We start from the raw sequence: 24,573 nt of genomic DNA on the forward strand, positions 1-24,573 counted from the left end.
AGTCGCAGTCACTGCTCGCCCGTGCCTTCTGAGAGGGAGGGGCTTGCTCCGCATGACCCGGAAGTGTTTCTCCATTAGGTGGTGGTGAAAGGGGACCACAGAGTGCTGGGCTGTGGAGGTGGCTTCCTTGCACGGTCTTCAGTATGCAGCGATTACTCTTTCCGCGCCTGAAGGCCTTGATGGGGAGTCCGTGCCTCCGGCTCTTGAGTCCTAGGGCGGCGCCTAGAACGCAGGTACCGACTTCAGCCGACTCAGTTGTGGAATCAGACATGGGGCGAAAGAGCAGGAGAAAAATAATAGATAACTCCACATCACATTGACGTAGTTCTTAGAATTCACAACGCATTTCTTCGTGCCCAAAGTGCCTGAGTTAAGATCTGGACCTGCCCCTTACTGCCTCTGTGATATTGGCCAAGTTAGGTAACCTTTCTGTTCCTTAAATTCTTCATCTGTAAAATGGGAATAGCAATACCTACTTCATAAGTTTCTGGGGAGGATTAAATAATTTAATATACAGCAAGTGCTTAGCCATAGTAAACGCTCAGTAATTTTTACCTATATATTTGAGGTTTGCTAAAAGCCCCCAGGTAGTCAGGTATGGAATAATAACCCCATTCTAGAGAGAAGGAAATTGAGGCTTAATTTGTCTAAAGTTAAGAAACAGAACGCGAGTCTTTGGAATCAGGGACAGAGTCAGAAGAGGGTGTGTAGTTGCTCAACAAATAATTATTGAGTGATTATTATGTGTTAGGAAAGATAAATACCAAAAGGCTCCTGCCCTGGAGGAAGGCACAGTTAATTCGTTTGTAATTTACTTGTCAAATCTTTATTACGATCTTGTTATGTAAGGGAATGTGTTAGAAATGAAAGTGGCAGGAGGAAAAGCACCTGACCCCAAACAGTGCTGTCCCACACTCCTAGCTTAGTGTTGGAATGAACTGTTGCAGACCCAAGAGAGTCTAGGAACACTTCCTAGAAGAGGTGACAACTCAACTAACATCTATTGTAGGTGTTACCAGAGGACAAAGAGCGTCCCAGTCAGAGAGAAGTCATGTTTAAATTCCCACAGGAGAAAGCAAAGAATCCGTATCTAGGTGTGGAGTTAAGTCTGGGGGAAGCATGCAGAGACTAGAAGGTTCATGTGGTATGGGGATGGATTGGAGTGAGGCAAGACTAGAGGCAGGAAAACCAGTTGGGGGAGCGGAAGGGGAAGGGGAGTGTGGATGCAGTGATCTGGATGGGAGCTGATGATTTACTAGGGCAGAAGCAGTGGAGATGTGGCTGTACAGGGTACGCTGCTCTAGACAGTGCGATTGGGTATGAGAGCAGTGGACTGAGGCCTTTTCCTCTGTCTCCAGTTGTAATTTGTCTGTCTTGATCTTTAGTGTGGTTGCAGCTGTGGGATCGGGCGCCCCCTAAGGCCAGGGCAATACAGCACCATCTCTGAAGTAGCTGTGCAGTCTGGAAAGGGTACAGTGTCCCTTCCCTCAAAAGCTGCTGAGCGGGTGGTGGGCCGATGGCTCCTGGTCTGCAGCGGAACAGTGGCTGGAGCGGTCATTCTTGGTGGAGTGACTAGGTGAGTAATTTTCTCATAGCGAGAGTCAACTATTTGGGTCATTAGTAGAAACATGGGATGACTAAGGGGGAAGGGTCCTTAGGAATCATCTAGTCCAGCTCCCTCATTTTATATATGCAGAGGGACATGTCTAATGGCTTGCCCTGCTATAGAACAGTTTAGTTTTATTATTAGGAGCCCTTCATAAAGACTGGTTTAGGTCTTAACTGTTTGCTGTGTGTGGTTTTTTTGTGTGTATTTTCCCTCTACAAACAGTTTTCAAATTTGTCTCAAAAATTTTTGTATAGTTTGTTTGAATTAAATCCACATAAGTTCCATGTATCACAATTGGTTCATATGCCTCTTCGGTCTCTTTAAATGTATAAAGTGATTTTCTAGATTTAGATCCTTCTCTCTTCCTCCCCCATTCTTTGTAGTTTTTTTGGTATTAAAGAAATCCAAATGTTTTGTCCTATGGAGTTTCTCACAGTCTGGATTTTACTGATTGCATACTTGTGGTGCTGTTTAACATGTTCCCTTATCCCCAGTATTTCCTGTAAACGGGTTGTTGCTTGATCAGATTCAGGTTGGGAACAGGGGACAAAATCCTTCATAGGTGATTACAACATTCATAAATATCTGGTGTCTATTAGAGATGCCAATGGCCATTGATGATCATTGCCTAGATCCATGATTTCATTGCAATTGCAAAATGTTAATATTTTAGTAGCTAACTCTAAAGAGAAACTTTCTCTCATCAACAGTTTGGTTATCCTGAGGTACAGTTTGTACAGTTTGTATAGGAAAGGCAGGATAAGTAAATTCCCTTTATTTACCAATTTTAAAAATATTAAGTTGGTTCCCAAGCGTCCTCCAAAGGTGATCAACAAAGTTTTTGGATTTTAAGTATTATGAGCTCATAGGTTTAAACGTGTTGATGTTTCAATCCATTGCACTGATGATTCGCTCAGATTGTTCCATCTTTAGTCAATGGGAGCCTCTTCAAATTGGCTCCAGGGTTTTGTTTCTGTTTTTGTCTTTTTGACATGATTCTAGTAACCTTTGATTCTTTGCTTTCTGGATATGATGTTCTAGGTTCATCTTATACATTTCTTGCCTCTGACCTAAAATCAGCCTTTTACTTTAGGAATCCTTACTCCTTTTGGTGAAAATACCTTCTGGTGTTAATACAGTATGTGTTGCTCAGATTTCCTCCATATTCCCTGTGTCCTTATTTCAAAATATCCTATGTTTTATAGCTGTTATGGGAAGCTGCAACACATTTGAATTGTATTAGTTTTAAATTCACTCAAGAATCTTGGGGCGCCTGGGTGGCTTAGCCGGTTAAGTGTCCGACTTTCACTTAGGTCATGATCTCGCGGTTCGTGGGTTCGAGCCCCGCATCGGGCTCTGTGCTGACTGCCAGCTCAGAGCCTGGAGCCTGTTTCAGTCTGTGACTCCCTCTCTCTCTGACCCTCCCCTGCTCACCCTGTCTCTCTCTCTCTCTCCTAGAAATAAATAAAACATTTAAAAAAAAAAATTCACTCAAGAATCTAAACTGTTTTATACCTAACAAATCTCTTGTCCCTGTGTAAATAATGTCACTTATCCATGTAGGGCACATTTCTTAGGTGTAAGGGGTGACTTTACCTGTTAAGGAATACTAGTGAAAGAATGAGGTAAAGAGAGTTGAATGAAAAGGTTGAGAAAACAAGAAGTAAAGAAATGTGTACCTGATGGTGGCTGTTTCTGGTGAAATTTTAAGCAGTAAGAAGAAAGCAAGGTGTCAAAAAAGGATACAGTGAAATGATGTGTTTACTGTAAGAGGGGTTAAGTTCAGATCCCCGTTTCTGTAAACTGTTTATGAGAAATCCAGCATTGCATGGGGCCTACACACGTGTGCACACACACCATTTCTTTCCTACCTTAAGGTTGACAGAGTCTGGCCTTTCAATGGTAGACTGGCATTTAATAAAGGAGATGAAGCCACCTACAAGCCAAGAGGAATGGGAAGCAGAATTCCAAAAATATCAGCAATTTCCAGAATTTAAAATGTAAGTATTATAGAAAATCAGGTAAACGTCCCACTAGGCCCTCTCAATCTTTTGTTTATTTCAGCATTTCAGAATAGTTAGATTCCATTATTATTTAAAAAAACTTTTTTTACATTTATTTTTGAGAGACAGAGAGAGACAAAGCACAAGTGGGGGAGGGGCAGAGAGAGAAGGAGACTCAGAATCCAAAACAGGCTTCAGGCTCTGAGTGGTCAGCACGGAGCCTGATGCGAGGCTCAAACTCACAAACCGTGAGATCATGGCCTGAGCCGAAGTCAGATGCTTAACCGACTGAGCCACCCAGGCGCCCCTAGATTCCATTATTGATATTTGCTCCAGTAATGTTTAGTGAGCTTTCTACTCTCAACCTCCAGCTGCGGAGTGATCTTGAAGAAGGCAGACCTTTCATTTCAAGCTTGAAAACTGAGAATGCTCCTGTATTCTCTCAGTAAATAATAGTCAGATGGATGTTTCCTCTTTCTTCTTTTTCGACTTCCCTTTCACCCAGCTTGAATCACGAAATGACATTGGCTGAATTCAAGTTCATCTGGTACATGGAGTACTCGCACCGAATGTGGGGACGCCTTGTGGGCCTTGCATACATCCTGCCTGCTGCCTACTTTTGGAGAAAGGGCTGGCTCAGCCGGGGCATGAAAGGACGTGTTCTTGCCCTGTGTGGGTTAGTCTGCTTCCAGGTGAGATGTATTCGAGTTTGGGAAACCAGAGATGCTTTCAGGAGCACCCTAGTTGCTTTGTTTTTAAGGAAGGAATCTGAGTCTGTATTACAGAGTGGGTAAGTGGATGAATTTCAGTGTTCCAGGCCTGGCCCAGCTCTGCCACTTAGTAGGGCAAGTTGTCTGCCTTCTGTAGGCTATGCTTTCCTTAGCTGTAAATGGGGATAATAATAGTGCCTACTGGTTAGGTTGTGTGACTATTAAATGAGATAGATCATGCATATATAGTCCTTAGTTTAGTTCCTGGAACTAATAAGCATTCAGTAAATATATTTTTGTGTCACAAGGGTTTCCTTCCAGTCATGGTTCTTTTCCTGGATTCTTTTCTCCTCCCCTTTTCTGACTTGTCTGCTATATGCTTGTCTGTGCTAGAATGGCTAAAACAGCAAATTTGAAGACTCCCACAGTTAAGGGTTTGGTGAGACTGAGAGACAAGAAAAGAAGTATGAGAGAAGGTACTTATGAGTATTTGGGTCATGATTCTAGGCCCTCAGAGAGAGTCTTAGAGCATCAAAGAAACATCAGGATTTGATCAGGAAGAAGCTAATTGGTTAATTTATTTCCAAAGTAGTAAGAATGTGAACCAATTAGAAGGAATTAAAGAGGGAGATGGAAGAGACAAAACAGGCAATAGAAACAGGTAAAGAGACATTAGTAAAAGTCTAATAAGAACTAGGGAAGGGCTGGTGAAACAAAACGGAAGTTTATATTAGAATGAAAAAACAAAACACTAAAAATAGACTCCCGGGAGGCAGAAATTTGAAGATGGCAGATAGGGTTATGGGAAGAAGAAAGTGGGGCTGGCAAATCACACTGTATACTCCTTTGTCTTCCAATGTCCTATGCAGATGGAATCAAGATAATTAGAACATCCAGGGTCATCACTAAGGATAAAGACTTGCCCCAGAAGATTTCCTGAGGAGATCTGTGTTGAAGAGGTGGGAGAATCCCACCTCTTGACATGCTTCATTGACTTGGGAGGGTCGGGGGGAAAGGGCTAGATCTTATCTGTAGCAATGAAACTGACAGTTATTTGGTTAATTGAAAAAGTTAAAGCAGGGAATCAAAATAATACATACCTTGCACTTTTAAGCTTAAGCTTGTACTTTCATTACTTTTTTTTAATGAAGAGCTAAGACCTTTTCTTTGAGTCCTGTGATTGGAGTTTTACTTCAGATCTCTTGCAGTCCCCATAAACTGTTATTTCATTTTCCTTAAAGAAGAGTGGGAACTTAGACATTTGCAAAGCAATCTGCTGGCAAAGCCATACAAATTTTTATGATTCCCCTCCACCCAAAACTTTTATAATTGTCTATTCCTACTAACATGACAATAATTGTTTTTAAGCAGTTACCTTTATCAAAGCTTTGCTAAAGCATATGATCTAGTTTTTATAGAAAAAACTCTGTTTATTCTTATATTTCACTGGTTTAAATAATGTTAAATTATATTAAGTTTTTTTAAGGTTTTCCCTATGGATGACACTTCTGTGTACTTTTCTCTATTTGGCTTATACTTGAATAAACTGTTCATCTAAACAGTTGTTAAGTATTTGTGGTGCTATATGTGAAAATGTGGACAGGCTACAAATCCTGGGGTACTGGGGATATGGGAAGAAGAGGTCAGGTGGCGAGTACTGATAATTGATAACTCGCTTTCTCAGATAGTAAAGTTGAATGGACAGATCCAACCGTATTTTATTTGTCTCTTCTGTTTTTGGTTTTAGGGTCTGTTGGGATGGTATATGGTGAAAAGTGGATTAGAAGAAAAACCAGACTCCTATGACATCCCTCGGGTCAGTCAGTATCGCCTCGCTGCCCACCTGGGATCAGCCCTTGTTCTTTATTGTGCCAGCTTATGGACTTCACTCTCACTGCTGCTCCCTCAGCACAAGGTAAAAGTCGGTCTGCGCTGTTAATACATCTACACAGATGCTGCCAGGGTCACAGGAACAGAAATTCGGCTTCTAATGGGAAGTTGTAAATCAAAATGCATGCATTCCCTTAGTAACATCTATCGATTTACCAGAAATTAGATCTAACCAAAGAGGACAGAAGCATTGAACTTTGAGACTCTAGAAAGCTTTGGAACTGCAAAGGAAAATGTGCCATTACTCTTTTGGGCTGGAGCAACTCATTCAAAGGAGAATTAGTACAGGAGCCAAATATTCTGTTAGCATTGCCTGTTGGAAAAAGTGAAAACATGAATTTTAGAAAAGGTGGAAAGGAGTTGCAACAAGAGCTTTACTTGTGACTCCCAGAGGGATGGAAGAAGGCCAGAATGGGAGTTGTTTCTGGACCTTTGATGGTATACAGGACCCAGGGGGATTGTTTATTCTTTCGTTGGGGACCTATCATTTATCAAATTTGACAATGGAGTGATCTTGTGATCTTGCCTCAAATATTTTCTCTGCATGCTGATTAAAAGAAAATACTAGTTTTTCTAAAAATGAATATTATTTTAGGTATTAAAGTCATGATTGACCTGGATAACCTGTCCATGTAATGAAGTTTGAGAGGACAGTAGGACTGTTAGGTAGAATTATCCAATACTTGGAACCAGTAGCCTCAATCCCAATAAGGAGAGGAGTTGTGGACTTGGCAGTCATCCCCAAAGGGAAGCCAGATGGGGTCAAAACATCAGTGCAGTAGACAATCCGCATGCTTAGATAATAGAGCATTTCCATCGTTACAGAAAGTTCCATTGGACAGTACTGATAGATTTTCCTACAATATCTTTCTAACGATACCTCACTCTTCATATACTAGATTATAGACCATATGAGGATAGCACTCTGACTTAACACTTTTGTATCTTTATGGTAACCTGTTTATAAAGTTCTTAATAAGTATTTGTTGATTCACTGATTAGTATCAGAAGTTGGCTACAGTAAAAATAAAATCAAAATTTGATATTACCAAAACACTAAATGGAAGAATCTCTACTTTAGCCACTTTATACAGTATTGATTCTGACTATATTTGCTAAACGCTAACTATCATAAACAGCATGAAAATCTAGTGCTGTATCTTAAGCCACATCATTTCAAACATGGTGAAGCATTTTTCCTTGAACAATGCAAATCATCACTGAACAGATATGGATTGAGTACTTACACACTGAGCACTGGGCTAGGATTATTTCACTAAGCAAGACAGTTCCTGCCTTCACAAAATTTACAGGATAGCAGGGAAGACATAGAAAATGTACAAATATAAAATATGATGCATGTTTGAACAGAATATCTGCTGGGAGTGCTCAGCCTATTTAGAGGGTCAGAGAAGATGAGGCCTCAGACTGTCACTTGGCTTTGGCCTTGGAGATCCTTGCTGCTTCCCATAGGTTTTGCAGTAATATCTGAATGCTTTTCTTCTTTAGTTGCCTGAAACTCATCAGCTTCTGTGGTTGAGGCGATGTGCTCATGGAACAGCAGGCCTCGTGTTCCTTACAGCTCTCTCAGGTAGGACTCTTCTCATCCATCGTGCTCTCGTTTTGTTCCCCTTTCAGGGGGGAGTTTGTCCTTTCCTCTTGTATCTTCCTATTTCCCTTTCACACCAGCCTCTCTCGTACCCACCATCTTTACCCTGTTTTCTGTTCCTTTCTCCCTTCGAAAACCCCTGTTTTCCAGTCAGTTCAACACAAATATTGAGCATTTATCTGGATCCAGACAGCCTAGGTTCGAATCCTGGCTTTACCACTTATGAACTCTGTGACCTTGGGTCAGCTGTATAACCTCTCTGGGCCTTAGTGACTTCATTTGTAAAATGAGGATGATGGTATAGTATAAATAATACATGTGTAGGGCTTAGAACAGTACCTGGCATGTAGCAAAGGCTAAATAAGTGTTAGCTCTTATTATTCTGTAATCATTATTGTTTGTGTTCTTACTTTATATCAAGGTGGATCAGAGAGAAGTCCTGCCCTCAAGGGTGGTCTAAGATGAGGCGTTCAGTGAGGCAAAGAGATTGATATAGGTCTTTTTCATTCTTTAAATCACACCTCTACCCAACCTCTCTCACTCTAGAACTGCACTGTCCAATACATTAATCACTAGCCTCATATGACTATTTAAACTTAACAAAATTAAATAAAATCTGAAATTTAGCTCCTCAGTCACATGAGCCGCCACATTTCAGGTGCTCAGTAGCCATATGTGTCTAGCAGCTATTGTTTTGGATGGCAGATACGGAACATTTCCATCATCACAGAAAGTGCTATTGAGTAGCACTGCTCTAAATAAAACCATAAAACCAGTGATTCGTGCTCCCTCCTCTTTTTGGTGGAAGAACATGAATTTTGACTTTATAAATGCTATTTATGAAAACAAAGTCATCTTTGATCATATATAATGGATCAATCATCCATTAATTCATGGATATTTTAAGTGTTTATCCAGGATTTTGTTTATACATTTTTTTTCACTTCTGTGTCCTCTCAACAAACATTTTTTTGAGCCCTTGGGGAAGACAGGTAATAAACAGTGAAAATATATGGCAGATGGTGTTCAGTGCTGTGAAGGAAAAAATAAAGCAGGATAAAGAGATAAAGGTGAGATTGGGGAAGTGCTGTCTTGTATGGGACCATTGGGGAGATCTCTTTGATAAGGTGACACTGAGTGGAGACCTGAGGAGATGAAGGAGTATATTATGCAGGTATCTGGGGGAAAAGCATATCCAGAATAGATCTGGTTCATAGTGGGATGAGGAGAGCATCAAAATCACTCAGGGGATGTTTCCATCCAATATGCCTTTTTCCAGAGCTTCCAATTCTCTCCTTTAGGGAAGGCATGCCAGAATCTTGGGGTGGGAGCAGGTGAGGATGCAGTTGTATGATTTTTTAAAAAATTCCCATGAGGATTATGATGTATGTTGTATATGATGTTTAGGAACCCTTCTGTAGATCTTTTTATTCTCTGATTATTCCTTTTTATCTGTCTCTGGGATAATAAAACTTTTCCTATGTCAAAACTACTACTTGATCTTTTCTATATTTCGTTTTAATAAATACTATTTATGTTGGAATATAGGGGCCTTTGTAGCAGGGCTGGATGCTGGGCTTGTGTACAATTCCTTCCCGAAGATGGGAGAATCTTGGATCCCAGAGGATCTCTTTACCTTCTCCCCCATCCTGAGGAATATTTTTGAGAATCCCACCATGGTGCAGTTTGATCACCGGATTTTGGTAAGTCTGGCTGCTGGTTACTGGCTCCTGAGCACAGGGAGCCTCTCACAGGCTTTGGGGTGTCTGAGGCGTGCTGATGGCAGCACTGAGAGAGGGTAGAACACAGTGGACACTAGATTTCCTTTCCTTTTTTTTTTTCCTATTTGTCAAAAAAATTTTTAATGTTTATTTTTGAGAGAGAAAGAGAGACAGGGCATGAGCAGGGGAGGGGCAGGGAGAGAGAGGAAGACACAGAATCCGAAGCAGGCTCCAGGCTTTGACCTTTAGCACAGAGCCCGACACAGGGCTCGAACTCACAATCTGCAAGTTCATGACCTGTGCTGAAGTTAGACACTTAAGTGACTGAGCCACCCAGGCACCCCATTTCCTCTTCTTTTTAGAAGAAATTTAGCACCATTCCCTGATGTGACTTTTTTGTCCTAAATACCCACACCCCTTCCAGTCAAATTCTGGGTTTTGGGATACTGCCACCTTCTTAAAGTTCAAATATGCCTTTTACCATCTGGTAGGGGATAACTTACCTCAATCCTGCACACACATAAGAGAGTCATTTTAGTGGAAATGAGGCTGAATAGAGAAGAGAGGGCAAAGACAGAGGTTGCTGAACATAGAATTATCAGAGCCAAACCAAAACTTTAGGGAGCTAAAATATTTGTCATCTTATTTAAGCCGATATTTATTAAAGGCCTGCTGTGAGTCATGTTAAGATTGGCTTGGTAGCTGGGCATGATACGTTGGAGCAGGAAAAGACTAGAAGCAAGGAGGCCAGCAGGAAGCAGAGGTGCCGTTGCCGTCTTGTAGGTGAGAGTGGGGGGGCTCTAGGCTGCGTGGGAGAGCAGGGCTTGAAGAGAACAGTGGATCACAGACAGGCTCTAAGGAGAAGACTGGCTATAGTAATGAAGGTAAGAAGATCCCCAAGTTTGTTCTGTGGCATGCTTAAAACACACCCAGAAATGGGGCTATTGGAATGAGTGTTGGGCTGGAGATGGAGGATCATCAGATTGAGGTGTGTTGGGTGTGAGATGACTGGAGCACACCCAAAGAGAGAGGTCCAGAGGACTCAGAGCCCCAAAGGCAGCACTGGCACTCGGGCCAGTTACCTTGTGTGGGCTCAGGCCTCTCTGTCAACATTTTAGTAAAAGGTGAAAGATTTATACGATCTGAAGAGAAACCAGAGTATCTCTGTCAACATTTTATAACAAGTAGAGTCTAGTTGAAATTGTCATCCTGGACAGCTTTGAAAAGGAAAAGTGAAATAGATGTAAAAAATGATAGACAGACATTTCTCCTTGACTTCATGGAGTGGGAAAGGAGACCCTATTGCCAGTCCTTTACTGAAGTGGGGCAGGAATGAAAATGAAATTTACACTTGTTTTTAGCACTAGCTGTCAGCACCACTACCTCCTTTACTTGCAGCCCAGAAGAATAATAACTCTCATGTGCTGGGGTCAGACCTGCTTTAAAAATACAGATTAGTGGGGCGCCTAGGTGGCTCTGTTGGTTGAGTGTCTGACTTTGGTTCAGGTCATGATCTCACAGTTCCTGGGTTTGAGCCCTGCATCGGGCTCTGTGCTGACAGCTTGGAGCCTAGAACCTGCATTGGATTCTGTGTCTCCCTCCCTGTCTGACCGTCCTCTCCTCACACTGTCTGTCTTAAAAATAAACATAAAAAACAAAAAAACAAAACCAGGATTAGAGAAGAGATAAAGTTAGGCATAAGGATGCAAAGAATGACTTAAAAAGTGAGAACTATCCCTGGGGGAGGCACCCACTTTGGAAGTTGGATACGATCACTGAGAAGAGAGTGACAGTGTCTAGAGTGATAGGTGCCTTGGGAACATGAACATTTAAGTGGCAAGCAGAACATGGAGGAGACTGAGGAGTAATCACAGATAGAGCCACAGGTGGTTCTCTGCCTGGTACAAGGAAGTGCTTAGTGGTTACTCACTGGTTCTAGAGGAGATACATGTAAGATGAGTAGAAATCAGGAGGGCGGGACATTTCTTCCTGGCACTTGATGAGATGCCTTCGTTCCTGCAGGGAATCGCTTCAGTTACAGCTGTGACAGTGCTCTACTTCCTCTCCCGGAGAATTCCCCTTCCTCGAAGGACCAGGATGGCAGCAGTGACTCTACTAGCTTTGGCATATACACAGGTATAACCCACTTCATTTTGGTCTGAGGGAATCTCCAAAACTAAGTTAAAAAAGAAAGGTGACAGGCTAGGAGAAACGATTTCAATATTTATAATAGACTAAAAGATTAATTAACCAGAAAATAAAATGAGGATATCAATATACATAGTTCTCATAAGAGGAATGATGCATGGCCAATAAATATGAAAAGCTATTTAGCCTCATTCATGATCCGAGAGGATCAGATTAAAATAATGCATGCCATCTTGTGCTTGTTAGAGTGGGGAAAATTTTTTTTTAAAGATTATTAGGTATTGGCATGGGCATAGGAAAATGGATACCTTCATCTATTCTTGGTGAGAGCATGAGTTGGTATAGGTTTTTTCAGAAGGTAGTTTGACATTATCTTTTGAAATGTTAAATGTATAATCCTTTGGTCCAGAAAACTGACTTCTTAGTTCCTGCCCTAGAAATATTCAAATGCACAAAGAGCTGTGTACAAGGAAATTCATGCTAAAATTGCTATGATAGTTTAAAAAGCTGGAAACAACCTAAATATACAAGCATGGTACACCCATACTTTGGAATACTGTATAGCAATTTAAAATAATATCTCAAGATACATATTGTTAACTGAAAGAAAAGCAAGTAGCAGAATAATCCCATTTTCAAAAGCACAGAAGTATGTTTCTCTATAAACATATATGCAAAAGTATTCAGTGTATAGAAACTTATAAACTACCTTTGGGGAGGGGAACTGGGCTAGGGTGAAGGATACGTAGGGAGAATATTAGATTTATTTTATTTTGTTTGAATTTCCTATGTTGTTAGTATATTTACTTGTGAAAATTTTTAAATATATATTTTTAGTGTTGTGATGGGAGAATGTGGAGATTTATGTGTCTGGTTGTCTATGCCCAGTCATTTGAGTTTGTGGTTCCTGCTTTTCTTACTGTATTCTTTCCTGTGTAACAGGTGGGCTTGGGGATTAGCACCCTGCTGATGTATGTTCCAACTCCTTTGGCTGCCACTCACCAGTCGGGCTCCCTGGCTCTGCTCAGTGTTGCCCTTTGGCTCATGAATGAACTCCGAAGAGTCCCAAAATAATTCTGAGGATCAGCTTCCTAGCACTGAAAGTGCTTTTGAGAGCTCATCAGAAAGCACAAGAACTTGGGAGTTTTCTAAAAGGATGTCTTTGGCATACCAAGTAGTTTACAAACTGGTCAGAATATTTAAAATTCTTTGCCTGTTTTTGGGTGCCTGGGTGACTTAGTAAAGCTCCAACTTCAGCTTGAGTCATGATCTCACGGTTTGTGGGTTCGAGCCCTGCATGGTCAGTGCAGAGCCCACTTTGGATCCTTTGTGTCCCTCTCCTTCTCTGCCCCTTCCCTGCTCATGTGCACATGCACTCTCTCTCAAAAATAATTAAATATTAAAAAAATAAAATTATTTGCCTGTTTTTAACAAAGTCACTGGATTAAGAGTGTCATTAAGTATATTTAAAGATTCATTTTTAAAATCTTTATAAATTTAGTGGCTGAGTTGGTTAAGCATTCAACTTTGGCTCAGGTCATGATCTCGAGATTCATGGGTTCAAGCCCCATGTCGGGCTCTGTGCTGACAGCTTGGAGTCTGCTTCAGATTCTGTCTCCCTCTCTTTTTTGCCCCTCCTGTGCTTATACTCTGTCTCTCTCTCAAAAATAAACATTAAAAAAAAATCTTTATAAATTTAGTTTTTTGTTGAAAACCATATTTAATGTCTGCCTTTGTTGCTTCTCAGTAGGCTGTCTAGGTTTCTTAATGTTAGCAAGCTCTTGATTCTACCTACATGAACTCTTGTCTCCTTGACCCCCTGAGTCATGAATTATGCTTTAGTAGAAATTCTTTATGATCTCAATTTCACTTCTGTCAGGTGAAAATTCAAAGGGAAGGACTGGCACACCTTAGGTAGCCAGACAGCCTTCAGCAAGAAATAGGTGTCTTCTAGTATCCTGATTTTCAAAATGGGGAAAGGGTAGATTTTGACAAGTCTATATGTAGCAAAATGGCTTAGAAGTACTTAGAAAAGGAGATAATCACCAGTAACACACTTGGATTCATCAAGCACTACCTAGTTCTTCTTTTGATAGCACTATGACATTGCTAGGTCACCTGGAATAGGTAGTATGAATCAGTTCCTGAAAGAGTTTCCTAACAGTCTCATGGATAAGAGAAATATGGCCTTGATGGTATATGTAGTACATGGATACGTAAATAAATTTTTGATTAACGAATTATAATTCTGGTCTCTCTTGACCTCTCACAAGGCTGTCTTATTTAGTTTTATTTTTTAAATTGGTGATTTGGATGAAGGCATCAGAACAGATTTGAGGATGGAACAACCCAGTCATAATTCAAAACAGTTCCAGAGTGGCACCATCAAGATAAAATTAAGTGGATTATAAATGTAACATCCTCCTTTAAATGAAATAGGTTGTATAAGTTTGGGGTAGAGAAATCTGGCATCCAAATGAAGAAGACAGGGATTTCAGTTGGCCATGGGCTCAACTTGCACCAAAAGTGTGATGACACAAAAATTAATGATGTTTCAGATTTCATCAGTGGAAGTGTCACAGCTGCACTCAGTGCACGTGCTGTGTTTCACTATTGGTACCACATTTAAGGAGGACATTGACCACTAAGTATGTCTCCAGGGGAAGGGACCAGGATGGTGAGGAGTCCAGAACAAATACCACACAGTGAATACTTGAAGGAAATAGGGGCATTTAACTGTAGGAGAACATGTGGACACAGAAGACCTGGGAGCAATGGGTAGAAGGTACAGAAAGCTAGTTTTTAGTGTTGTAGAAGGGAAGAGTCTGATCAAAACAAAAGCCCACCAGGGTCTGGCTGGTGAAGACGGGCAAAGTGGAAAGCAGGTGCCCCAGCTATGCAACTAAACCACTGCTGAGCTCTGGTATGTTCTGCTCTATAGGTCCAGAGTTGTCAGATCTGATTTTTTTAAAGACACAAAACATTTAGATTTTTATGTGAAAGCTCTCAAGGGTTGGCAACTAATTTCAGGATTTTTTTTAAGAACATGATGCAGGCTGAAAACATGTGGGAGCCATAAATGTACTAAGGTTTGCCCATTTACAATCTCCATTCCTTTTCAACTCCAATATTCTGTGAGTCATTGTGACTTCACAGTTACCATCCTCAAGTGGTTCTTAGCAAAACAGAAGTAATAGTTTGATTTTAAAAAAAAAAATTATCCTGGATGACTGGGGCTTACGCTATTGCTAGAAGTAGTTTCTAATTTTTTTCACATTAGAATTTTTGAAAATCCTGAAGCCCAGTCCCCCCACTAAGACCATTTAAATCATGATCCCTGGAAGCAGTAATAGAGATACTTCCACCTCCCTAGGTCATTCCAATGTGCAGACAAGTTTAGACACCCATGGCCTAGCCCCTAATAAACCAGTTACCTTAGAAAGTTTTGACCAGTGTATTCCCATCCCCTCAGAATTTACCGAACCCCATCTCATTTAATCTGATCCTATTAGTGTGTTAATGGGATGTCACCTCTTGGAATTCTTTAAAGAGAGGGAACTGCGGTCAGAGGTGCAGGTTCCATCCATCATCTCATTATTCCCAAACCCAGCTCAAAAAGCCGTATGCTAGTGTTCTAAAGTTCCCTCCAACAATGTTAGCAATGGATGAATAAGTTCAAGTTCTAGATGTTTTTATTTTTTTTTTTAATTAAAGATAAGTTTGGAAAAACATTCTGGTTGCATTTAGCTATATAACTGTATTGTGCCTATCTATGAGCTCTTGGGGAATGGAGATTATCTGAATTATTTTTACGTTTGCATTATTCCCAGCACCAAACACATACCAAATATTGCATGAATGAATGGAAAATGGATAATTACCGATGGAGGTCCCAGACCCCTCTTTAAAAATAAGTCATCATATACCTAGAAGATTAAATGAATTTCCCTTAAAGTCTGTCAATAATTTGTCAGTTGTTTTTAAAACATCGAGAAATGAAAACACCTGGCTTTCTTATCAATCCAGAATTTTGTTTTTAACTTACACTGACAAATGCTGTCCCATTGTAGAGGAGGTCAAGATTAGCTACTGTCTAAAGTGACGGCCATGATGTTAGGATAACCAGTTGATTTGCAGCAATTCTTCCAGTTCTGGAATGTATGGTGGGTTATATATTGGCATATGAAACACACATACCCATGTCCCTGCTTGCATTGCACTTTTTGTTCAACACCGATTTAACAGTATTTAACAGAATTTTAAGAACTGTTGAGCAAAATTATTTAATGTGAAGCATTCGAAAAAACATGATCTTAGCAACCCTCAAAAGTGATGCAATATAGGCAGCAGTCAGTTTTTTAAAGTGGGAAGGGAGTGTCTAGCTGTGGGTCATAATAAAAAGATGCCTTTCAACACTGCAGAATTCATTGTTCAAGGCAGAAATAATAGAGATAAGGTATATATCAAGGCTTGAACAAAAAGGGGAATTGTGGAATGAGAATTTCAAACACAACATAATGATAGCAATACCAGAGATTAAAGTAATTGTCAAGGATCCTTGTTGCAGAGAAAGCATTATGAAGCTAATAAGGCGCAGAGACTTCACCATGAGCAGTTTTAACAGGCCAAACTCTGTCAAGTCCTCTGCAGGAAGGCCTTAGAAAGCATCAGGGCTACCTTAATGCTGGAGAAGCAGAGTGGTAGGCCACCAGAGGGTCTATGAGTGGCTGTACTACTTAAAAAGGAGAGGCTCATAAGTAGATGTGTCCTCGGCTTGCCTGAAGTCATACATGCATGGCTATAAACATCCTGTGAGTCAAAAATGTTTTTCAACTTTGGTTTTTATAAAAATGGCAGGCCATGATTGAATACACTTTAAAAGTAAAAAGCCCTTATAAGTAATAACTCAATTTCACAAATAAAAGGATCTCCTTAGTGCTCAGACTTCCAGAGAAACAAAATCGTCAACAGATGACATCCTCTGTCCCTTTAATAACAGTACTGACAAATTAGAAATAATGAATTAGAGCAAAAGAGAAACACTTATGTAATACAAGGGGAAGTATATTAGTATATAAAAAAAGAGTTCTTGTCTTTTAACTAATATTTTTTGTAGCACCAAAGAAATCCTCAAGTTTGACAGAGCATATGGCCCTACTAGCAGGATGCTCACACTAAGCATGACCTAAGAAACTAATCTGGGAGAATCTGAAGTACCTGTTGCTACTTCTACCTTAATTCTTGATCCCAAATGAAGTTACATCACATACCACAGCACAAAGGGAAATTAGATACTAGTTCTGAGTTAGTAAAAAAAAGTTTAAAGACAGCAAAAAGAAACATTTTGTTTCTGTAAGGGAGTCTGAGAACTGCCCAAGAAATACAGCCAAGTTCATTAATGAGGTAGATCTAACAGGCATTTATACTTTAAATAATTTTGACTATAACCATCAAATGAATTGCTCAGATGCAGTGGTTAAGGAAATTGTACAACATTAAGCAAACTGTTTATAAGAAACATCTAAAATGTAAAAGTATTAAAAGAAATAGAAGGTAGAATAGATGTAGTAACAACTGGGTGCTATTTCTAACAAAGTGTTTCTTTCATATTTTATTCCTAAATGTGAGCAAAGCCATCATAAATGAATATCAGAAGCAATTATAAAGATTGGGCATGGTTACTTGCAAAGAGTTATAAAGAATAGATTCTATTGAACTACACAATCTTGCAGGAAGATTCTGTCAATGAGAACTTCATTGCAGCTGTCAGAGGTGTGTGTCTGTAGTACAGAAAATAGAGAAAACTGGATTTGGGAGACCACTCACTCAGACTTTGCACATATTACTATTGCTCTGTGCCTCAATTTTATCAATGATAAAGCCAAAGCGGTTAACAAAAAATAGACCTCTAAAATCGCAGCTGTAAAAATCTCATCTTCTGAAATTTATGAATAATGATTGCTGTTGGAAACTCCATTCCCATCAACCTTCATATAAGTGATAAAGTAGGAGATGACCACTGGCTCTCTTGGGCATCCTGTCCTTTTAAACCAAAGGCCAAAATCCTGTTCCTGAAACTCTATAATTTTCCTACATTCTCTCCTGCCTTTAGTTTCTTAGGCCAATGGTTCTTCCTTTGGAACTAGTGTCAGAGCATCTTTTTTTTATAGATAAAAAAGAACCAGAGAGGGCAAGTGACTTACCTAGAGTACCAGAGCTGGTCAATGATAAAGCCTGCTCTAGAATCCAAGTCAGCTGTTTGTAAAGTCCAGTGTTCTTTCCCCTAAATCAGACCACCCACTTGTCTTTCACTCTTGATAAAAAGCAAAACAAAAGCATGGAGATAGGGGCGGGGAGAGCATCTATTTATATAACACCAGTGAGAAGTATAAGTTATTTTATTTCAAAAATGAAAATATGTGTGTGAAAGCATCATGCTCCCTGATTTCAGACTATATTACAAAGCTATAGTAATCAAAACAGTATGGTATTGGCATAAAAATAGACACTAGATCAATGCAACAGAATCAAGAGCCCAGAAAGAAACCTATGGTTTATTTAATAAACCTATATGGTCAATTAATTTCTAACAAAGGAGGCAAGAATACACAGTGGGGAAAGGCAAAGTCTCTTCAATAAATGGTGTTGGGAAAACTGAACAGCCACATGGAAAAGAATGAAACTGGACCACTATCTCACACCACACACAAAAATTGACTTAAAATGGATTAAAGGCTTGGCTATAAGACCAAGACCAAACCATAAGACTCCTAGAAGAAAACATAAGCAGTGAGCTCCTTGACATCTCTCCTGGTGATAAGTTTTTGGATCTAACTCCAAAGACAATGGCAATAAAAACCAAAATAAATAAATGGGACTGTTGCAAACTAAAAAGCTTTCTATATGGCAAAGGAAACCATCAACAAAGTAAAAAAGCAACATACTAAATGGGAGAAGATACTTGCAAATCATAAATAGGATAAGGGGTTAATATCCAAATTATAAAAAGAATTCCTACAACTTAGTAACAAAACACAATCTGATTTAAAAATGGGCAGAGGACCTGAACAAGACATTTGTTCAAAGAAGACATGCAGATGGCCAACAGGTACATGAAAGATGCTCAACATCAGTAATCATCAGAGAAATGGAAATCAAAACCATGAGCTATATCATCTCACACCTATCAGAATGGCTATTCTCACAAAGATAAGAACTAACAAGTGTTGGTGAGGATGTGGAGAAAAGTAAACTATTGCGTACTTTTGGTAGGAATGTAAATTGATAGAGCCACAGTGGAAAGCAGTAGAGAGGTTCCTTAAAATACTAAAACTGGAACTACCATGTGATTCGACAAGTCCACTTCTGGCTATTTATTTGAAGAAAATGAAAGCAGTAATTCAAAAAGATATCAGCATCCCCATGTTCACTGCAGCATTATGCACAATAGCCAAGATAGGGAAACAACCAAAGTGTCCATCGATGGATGAATGGATAAAGAAGGATACTATTGAGCCATAAAAAAGAATGAAATCTTGCCATTTGTGTGTGACATGGATGGACCTTGTGGATACTACGTTAAATGAAATAAGCCAGAGAAAGACAAACACCATATGGTTTCACTTATATGTGGAACCAAAAAAACAACAAAACTCATATAAATGCAGAGAACAGATTGGAGTTGCCAGAGTCGGGGGAGACGGGGGATTGGCAAAATGGAAGAACAGGGTCAAGAAGTACAAACCCCAGTCATAAAATCAGTAAGTCATGTCATGGGATGGAACGTTCAGCATGGTGACTACAGTCAGTAACACTGTGCTGCATGTCACGTAACTTTCTATGGTGATGGGGGAATCCAGACTCATTGTGGTGATCATGTTGCAGTGTATACAAATAACAAGTCATTACGTTACACACTTGAAACAAGTATATGTCAACTGTACTTCAACAACACAAATATGGATGTGATAATAAATGTTAATACCTAAAAAGATTAGCTTAACAGATGCATGGCAGACTCCATCAACCATGTTTTAATAATTACTGCCCAAAGCCCTGGAAGTTAAAGAAAGCTGTCAGGCTGAGGAGAAGGAGGCAGAATCCTTTGGACGACATTAAAGGATAAACACAAGGTTGTTGGAAAGTGATTAAATTCCCTACACCAAGGAAAATCAGTTCAAGGAGTTAAGATACAAAGATGGTAAAATTTGGCTTAGAGTTAACTACAACTTATGTCAATGTAATGTCATATAATTGGGTGTTATACGTATTTTCATTATGTTCTAGTAGTAAGAAGTCAGAGAAAAGTGATGGGTTCTGCCATTGAAAGACTAATAAAGCATCAACTCCTAGCAGCATGGACTCTAATTCTGACATCTGTGACCTGTCTCACTAATGATAAAAGTACTAAAGCAGTTTGGGTTCATTTTGCTGGTATCAAGAAGACTGGCTGGTAAGATTCAAATGAATGAGTGGGATGTGAATTTAATGAAACCATAATTATCTTCACAAGGAAACTACTGAAAGTACAGAAATGCAAATAGAGATCTTAAAAAGTCTTCAACAACCGAAGGCAAAAAGAGGGGTAGAGGCAAGGTAGACTGGTTCTATAAGGGAGACTCTTAAGAGACAGCAATATGAGGAAGTAACTGGCCCTTGGAGAATAAGTGGCTTGTTTATAGCTAATGAGACTGCATGTAAAATTTTTAACTGGGAGCAATGACAGAAGCACAGGAACCAATATCAATAGCAAATATTAGTTTTTCTGAGCAATAGGGTAAAAATTTGTCCTTACATTTCTACCATGGGTCTCTGGGAAGTCATACTTGTGGTAACAAGGACAAGCCTAGACCCTATAAGATCAAAATAATAAACAGGATATAATACACTAAACAAAAACTCAAAAAAGTATTTAAAATAAATTAAGAATAAGAAATACATTTACACTGAAAAAATGATAGGCATAGGGAATCCTGAGTTTCTCAATTATAAAAAGAACACAAAAAGTAGTATCAACCTGAAAGGTGGTCATAATGATTAAATAATATACATAAATTCTTAAGAGTGTATGATACACAATAAGTGCTTAACAAATGTTATAACCAGGAGAAAGAATAACTTCACTGATAAGAGCTTTCAAACTGGACTCATCACCACCTCCTCTCTGCTTCAGCTTCATTTTGAGTACATGAATGTGATTATTATTGGCCAATTAGGTAGCTTTTGACCAGATCATTGACCAGATCTCACAAGAAAAGCAAAAGATAGTCTTTGGAAACCAAGATGAGGGAAGAAGAAAGAGTGCCTGAGTAGGCACTGGCTAGCAAAAAACATATTCGGACATTATTTTTTTTTAATGTTTTATTTATTTCTGAGAGAGAGAGAGAGAGAGAGAGCGCGCGCGCAGGGGAGGGCCAGAGAGAGAGTGAGATACAGAATCTGAAACAGGCTCCAGGCTCTGAGCTGGCAGTCAGCACAGAGGCCGACGCGGGGCTCGAACCCACAAACCGTGAGATCATGACCTGACCCGAAGTCGGATATCTTAACCGACTGAACCACCCAGGCGCCCACTGGACATTATTTATAAGCAGAAGTCACAAGGCGAGGTCTCACTTGCAGTGACACAAAGATAAGAAGTCAAAGATCAGGGCAATTTAGAATTCTTAAAAATGAAAGGAAATTGCTGTGACATAAACCCTAATGAAAAGTAAAAAAATATTTCCAGAGGGAACTATAAGATTCTTTGTAGATCAATTTTTATCTAATTTGAAAACAATTTAAGATGCATCACCTCTTCACCTACTAACTAAGAGTCAGCATACTTACTCATCTCGGTTTATTTCTCGGAGGATCTTGATTTATTTTTCTGTTTTATGAGGCATTTAATTCCTTCCTGCTCCCAGTATGGAAATTTATGTTTTAATATTTCCAACTTTTTCCTCATTAAAGGCAGGATCATTCCCTCTACTCATCGAAAGCTAAAAATAAAGTGACAGAAAAGAAAGCCCCTTCAAGTCTAGGAGCATATTCTTGGGCAGGACATTCAAGGCTGCATACAGGGAAGGATGAAACATGAAGAAGATCCCGTGGGGGAAGGTGCGAGTTGATGAAAAAGAAATCCTCATGCAACTTAAAGGCTACATGTAGAGGAGGAACAAAGCTCCTGAAGGGTAGTGGATTAAAATGTAATCATATGCCTTTCTTCTCTCCTCATTAATGGGAAATGCGGTCTGTGACTGAGTAATCTCTTAACAAATGTTCTGAAAGATGCCAGGTGGCTTATGAACAGATTTACCTATTTTTTGATGTTTAGAATTTGCTTTTTTTCAGACATTCCAAGTGTCAAATTGGGAAAATTTCTATTTCTCAGAAAAACATGAATAAAAGCTTGGATTTTAATTGCCTTTAAATTAAATTGGATTTAATTGCCTTTGCCCATTCTCCTGATACTGTTGTTCTTTCCTTCTTTAAAAACAACCCAAATACACCTCCCTTCCCAAACTACATATTGACTGCAGTGAAATAAAAGAATTCTTTTTGAGTTTTTCTGTAAAGGGGCTCACAAAAATAGGCCTAGAGACAGTGACTTAAAACCAAACAAATCCAGATCTCCAATCCCATCAGTTTTTCCATCCTACAAGCACATTTAAGGCTCAAAAAGAAAAAATTAATGCCCAAACAGCCAGTGAGGCATATAGTCACAGAAACATTTTCTATCCTGGTCACACCAGGTATCACATAAGATACTGTCAAAATCTTTGATTGACCATTCATTTAGAAGGGGTTCTAACCTTGTAAAATCACATGATTAACATCAGCAATACTATGTCAGGGATCTTGGACCACACTCATGACGGCTTCTTTGTCAAGTAAGCAAAGAAACTATGTTATTTTGGTTGCTCAGAAGTTCATATCTGTTCCACTGAAATGCAAATATCTTGGATCCCTATGAAGGGGTGTGGATCTCCACATAAATTATATCTCTGCTACAGAGAAAGAAGGGGCTGCTGCACTTGCTGGAATGTCTTCAGCTTTGTATCAGATGCTCCAAATTTGGTTTCAACCAGACTTCCAGTTTGCCGAATGCCAAACTTCATGCTTTAGCAAGGGGAGAAAAGTCTAGATGCCCGGAATACACTAGACCTCTCAGATAATGGAGTAGAAGCATGCTTCAGTTGGACTAGGGTTGGTCCTCTTTGTTAGCACCAAACTCTCATTATTTAGTTCTTCACAGACTAAATCAGCTTCTCTTAGAGAAGAGGACCTGGATACTGAGAAGGAATTAAAGTAGATATTAAGGTAGAAATTCCAAGGCCAAATATCCCAAGGTCAGGCAAAGCAGCATCTGAGGCCAGTACAAAAAAGTGGTGGAAGTCAACGGGCAGCAACCCTGGTATACTCGAGCTTCCCAAGGCTTTTTTCGGCCTCACGGCCCTACCTGTACCCCAATCATGGGCACCACCTCCTCGATCCACAGCAAGTCCAATGGAGCTGAGGTTCTAGTTTGTCGGTGGTGAATCCGGCGTAGCCGCAGAAGGTACAGGATGATGGCCAGTAGCACCACCAGGATACAGGCGAAGAAGAGATAGTGGTTGTAGACAAAGGAGAGACGGAACCAGCTACCATGGGCCTGCCGGACACCTTCTTGCCGTAGATCCCTAGGTAAGAGTTTGAAGGTGAAAAGTAATGTTAATTTCAAAGAGAAACATTCACGCTGACTTAAAAGGCCAGTGGTGTTATGTCATTTATTCCATCCATGCAAATATGCTGATACCAGCTCCACAGAGCAAGCAAAGCTAAAGAACATCTCCAGCCTCCAGGCCTCCAGCCTTGCTATGTGATTCCTCCTGTACTTTCTTTTCCAGGGCCTGCAGAGGGAGCCTCAGAGGCCTACATCCTCCACAATGGGGACAAAATTAGAAGACAAAAAAGTTAACAGTGAGATAAGACTATCATTTATAACATTAGTCTTAACAGTGGTCCCATGCTATTCTGTAAATACATACATACGGTTTGTAAATATGGTTCTAACAAGAATAGGGTGGCCCCAGGGCGCCTGGGTGGCTTAGTCGGTTAAGCATCCGACTTTCGCTTAGGTCATGATCTCGCGGTTTGTGGGTTCGAGCCCCACGTCGGGCTCTGTGCTGACTGCCAGCTCAGAGCCTGGAGCCTGTTTCAGAGTCTGTCACTCCCTCTCTCTGACCCTTTCCTGCTCACACTGTCTCTCTCTCCTAGAAATAAATAAAACATTAAAAAAACAAAAACAAAAACAATAGGGTGGCCCCTAAATCCAGTCAATAAATCAGAGTATACTGAAATCCTGAAAAAAATTGGCTATGCTTCCTGAGAGTTTAGGATATATCTAAAGAAAGCAGGGACCTGATCAACTGTATTGTAATCCAGAAAAAAATGAGGAGACATGTAACCCAAAGTGAAGGAGCCTGTCTGCTTAGAACAGAAGCTGCACTTTGGTGGTCCAGATACTAGATCTATTTTTGTCTTGTTTGACCTGCAGTGTTTTCTCTAAACGTGAATCTCCAAACTGAAAGACTGCTTATAAAATATGGATTTCTGGCTTGTCCTGACAAATGAGAGCTGGCAGGTGCTGGGACAGCACTTCCGCATAACAGGAGTCAGCCCTTCATCTGGAGCACATACTCTCCAGCTTCCCACTTCTCTCACATCTATCAGCTGCCTGGTTTCTGGGCTTAAAGAAACAGAGCGCAAAGATTAAAACTTCATTTTAGTTTATCCTAAATAATACAGGGGAGAGAATACCTAAACATTATCCCAAATATCTTATCTACATAGAGCAAGACATCAGGCTATCGTAGCTTAATAACAATACCCCCTAAAAGCATCTTGTGTGCTTTGTTCTAAATTC

The 24,573-nt window shown here is 39.9% G+C and overlaps 2 protein-coding genes across 3 annotated transcripts in view; one reads left to right on the forward strand and one right to left on the reverse strand.

Annotated features, from left to right (window-relative positions):
* The first annotated feature begins 11 nt into the window (after positions 1-11).
* COX15 (cytochrome c oxidase assembly factor COX15) lies at positions 12-21,722 on the forward strand. 2 transcript variants are annotated; one of them, XM_077778844.1, is made up of 9 exons: positions 12-233; positions 1,386-1,576; positions 3,487-3,609; positions 4,118-4,304; positions 6,070-6,237; positions 7,722-7,803; positions 9,370-9,524; positions 11,565-11,678; positions 21,639-21,722. In XM_077778844.1, exons 1-9 carry the CDS (start codon positions 144-146, stop codon positions 21,669-21,671), a joined length of 1,143 nt encoding a protein of 380 aa, XP_077634970.1. In that variant the 5' UTR covers positions 12-143; the 3' UTR covers positions 21,672-21,722. The 2 variants fall into 2 exon arrangements, with proteins under 2 accessions (XP_077634970.1, XP_077634964.1); XM_077778838.1 differs by lacking the exon at positions 21,639-21,722 and adding an exon at positions 12,633-13,389.
* Positions 21,723-21,992: 270 nt separating this feature from the next.
* The window catches only part of ENTPD7 (ectonucleoside triphosphate diphosphohydrolase 7), a 39,998-nt gene continuing 37,417 nt past the window's right edge, over positions 21,993-24,573 (reverse strand). The window contains exon 13 of the mRNA XM_077778826.1: positions 21,993-23,347. Coding sequence (XP_077634952.1) covers positions 23,116-23,347 — 232 coding nt within the window. The 3' untranslated portion in view covers positions 21,993-23,115. The remainder of the gene's footprint in view (positions 23,348-24,573) is intronic.

This window comes from Crocuta crocuta, unplaced genomic scaffold, assembly GCF_008692635.1.
Source record: "Crocuta crocuta isolate KB4526 unplaced genomic scaffold, BGI_CrCroc_1.0 scaffold170, whole genome shotgun sequence".
NCBI classification, from domain to species: domain Eukaryota; kingdom Metazoa; phylum Chordata; class Mammalia; order Carnivora; family Hyaenidae; genus Crocuta; species Crocuta crocuta.

Excerpts from the sequence above, each read along its gene's own strand:
- COX15 (XM_077778838.1), top strand. The coding sequence starts at position 144 with ATGCAGCGATTACTCTTTCCGCGCCTGAAGGCCTTGATGGGGAGTCCG. Across the intron at positions 234-1,385 it reads GGGCGGCGCCTAGAACGCAG|TGTGGTTGCAGCTGTGGGAT; the intron begins GTACCGACTTCA and ends CTTGATCTTTAG. Across the intron at positions 1,577-3,486 it reads ATTCTTGGTGGAGTGACTAG|GTTGACAGAGTCTGGCCTTT; the intron begins GTGAGTAATTTT and ends TCCTACCTTAAG.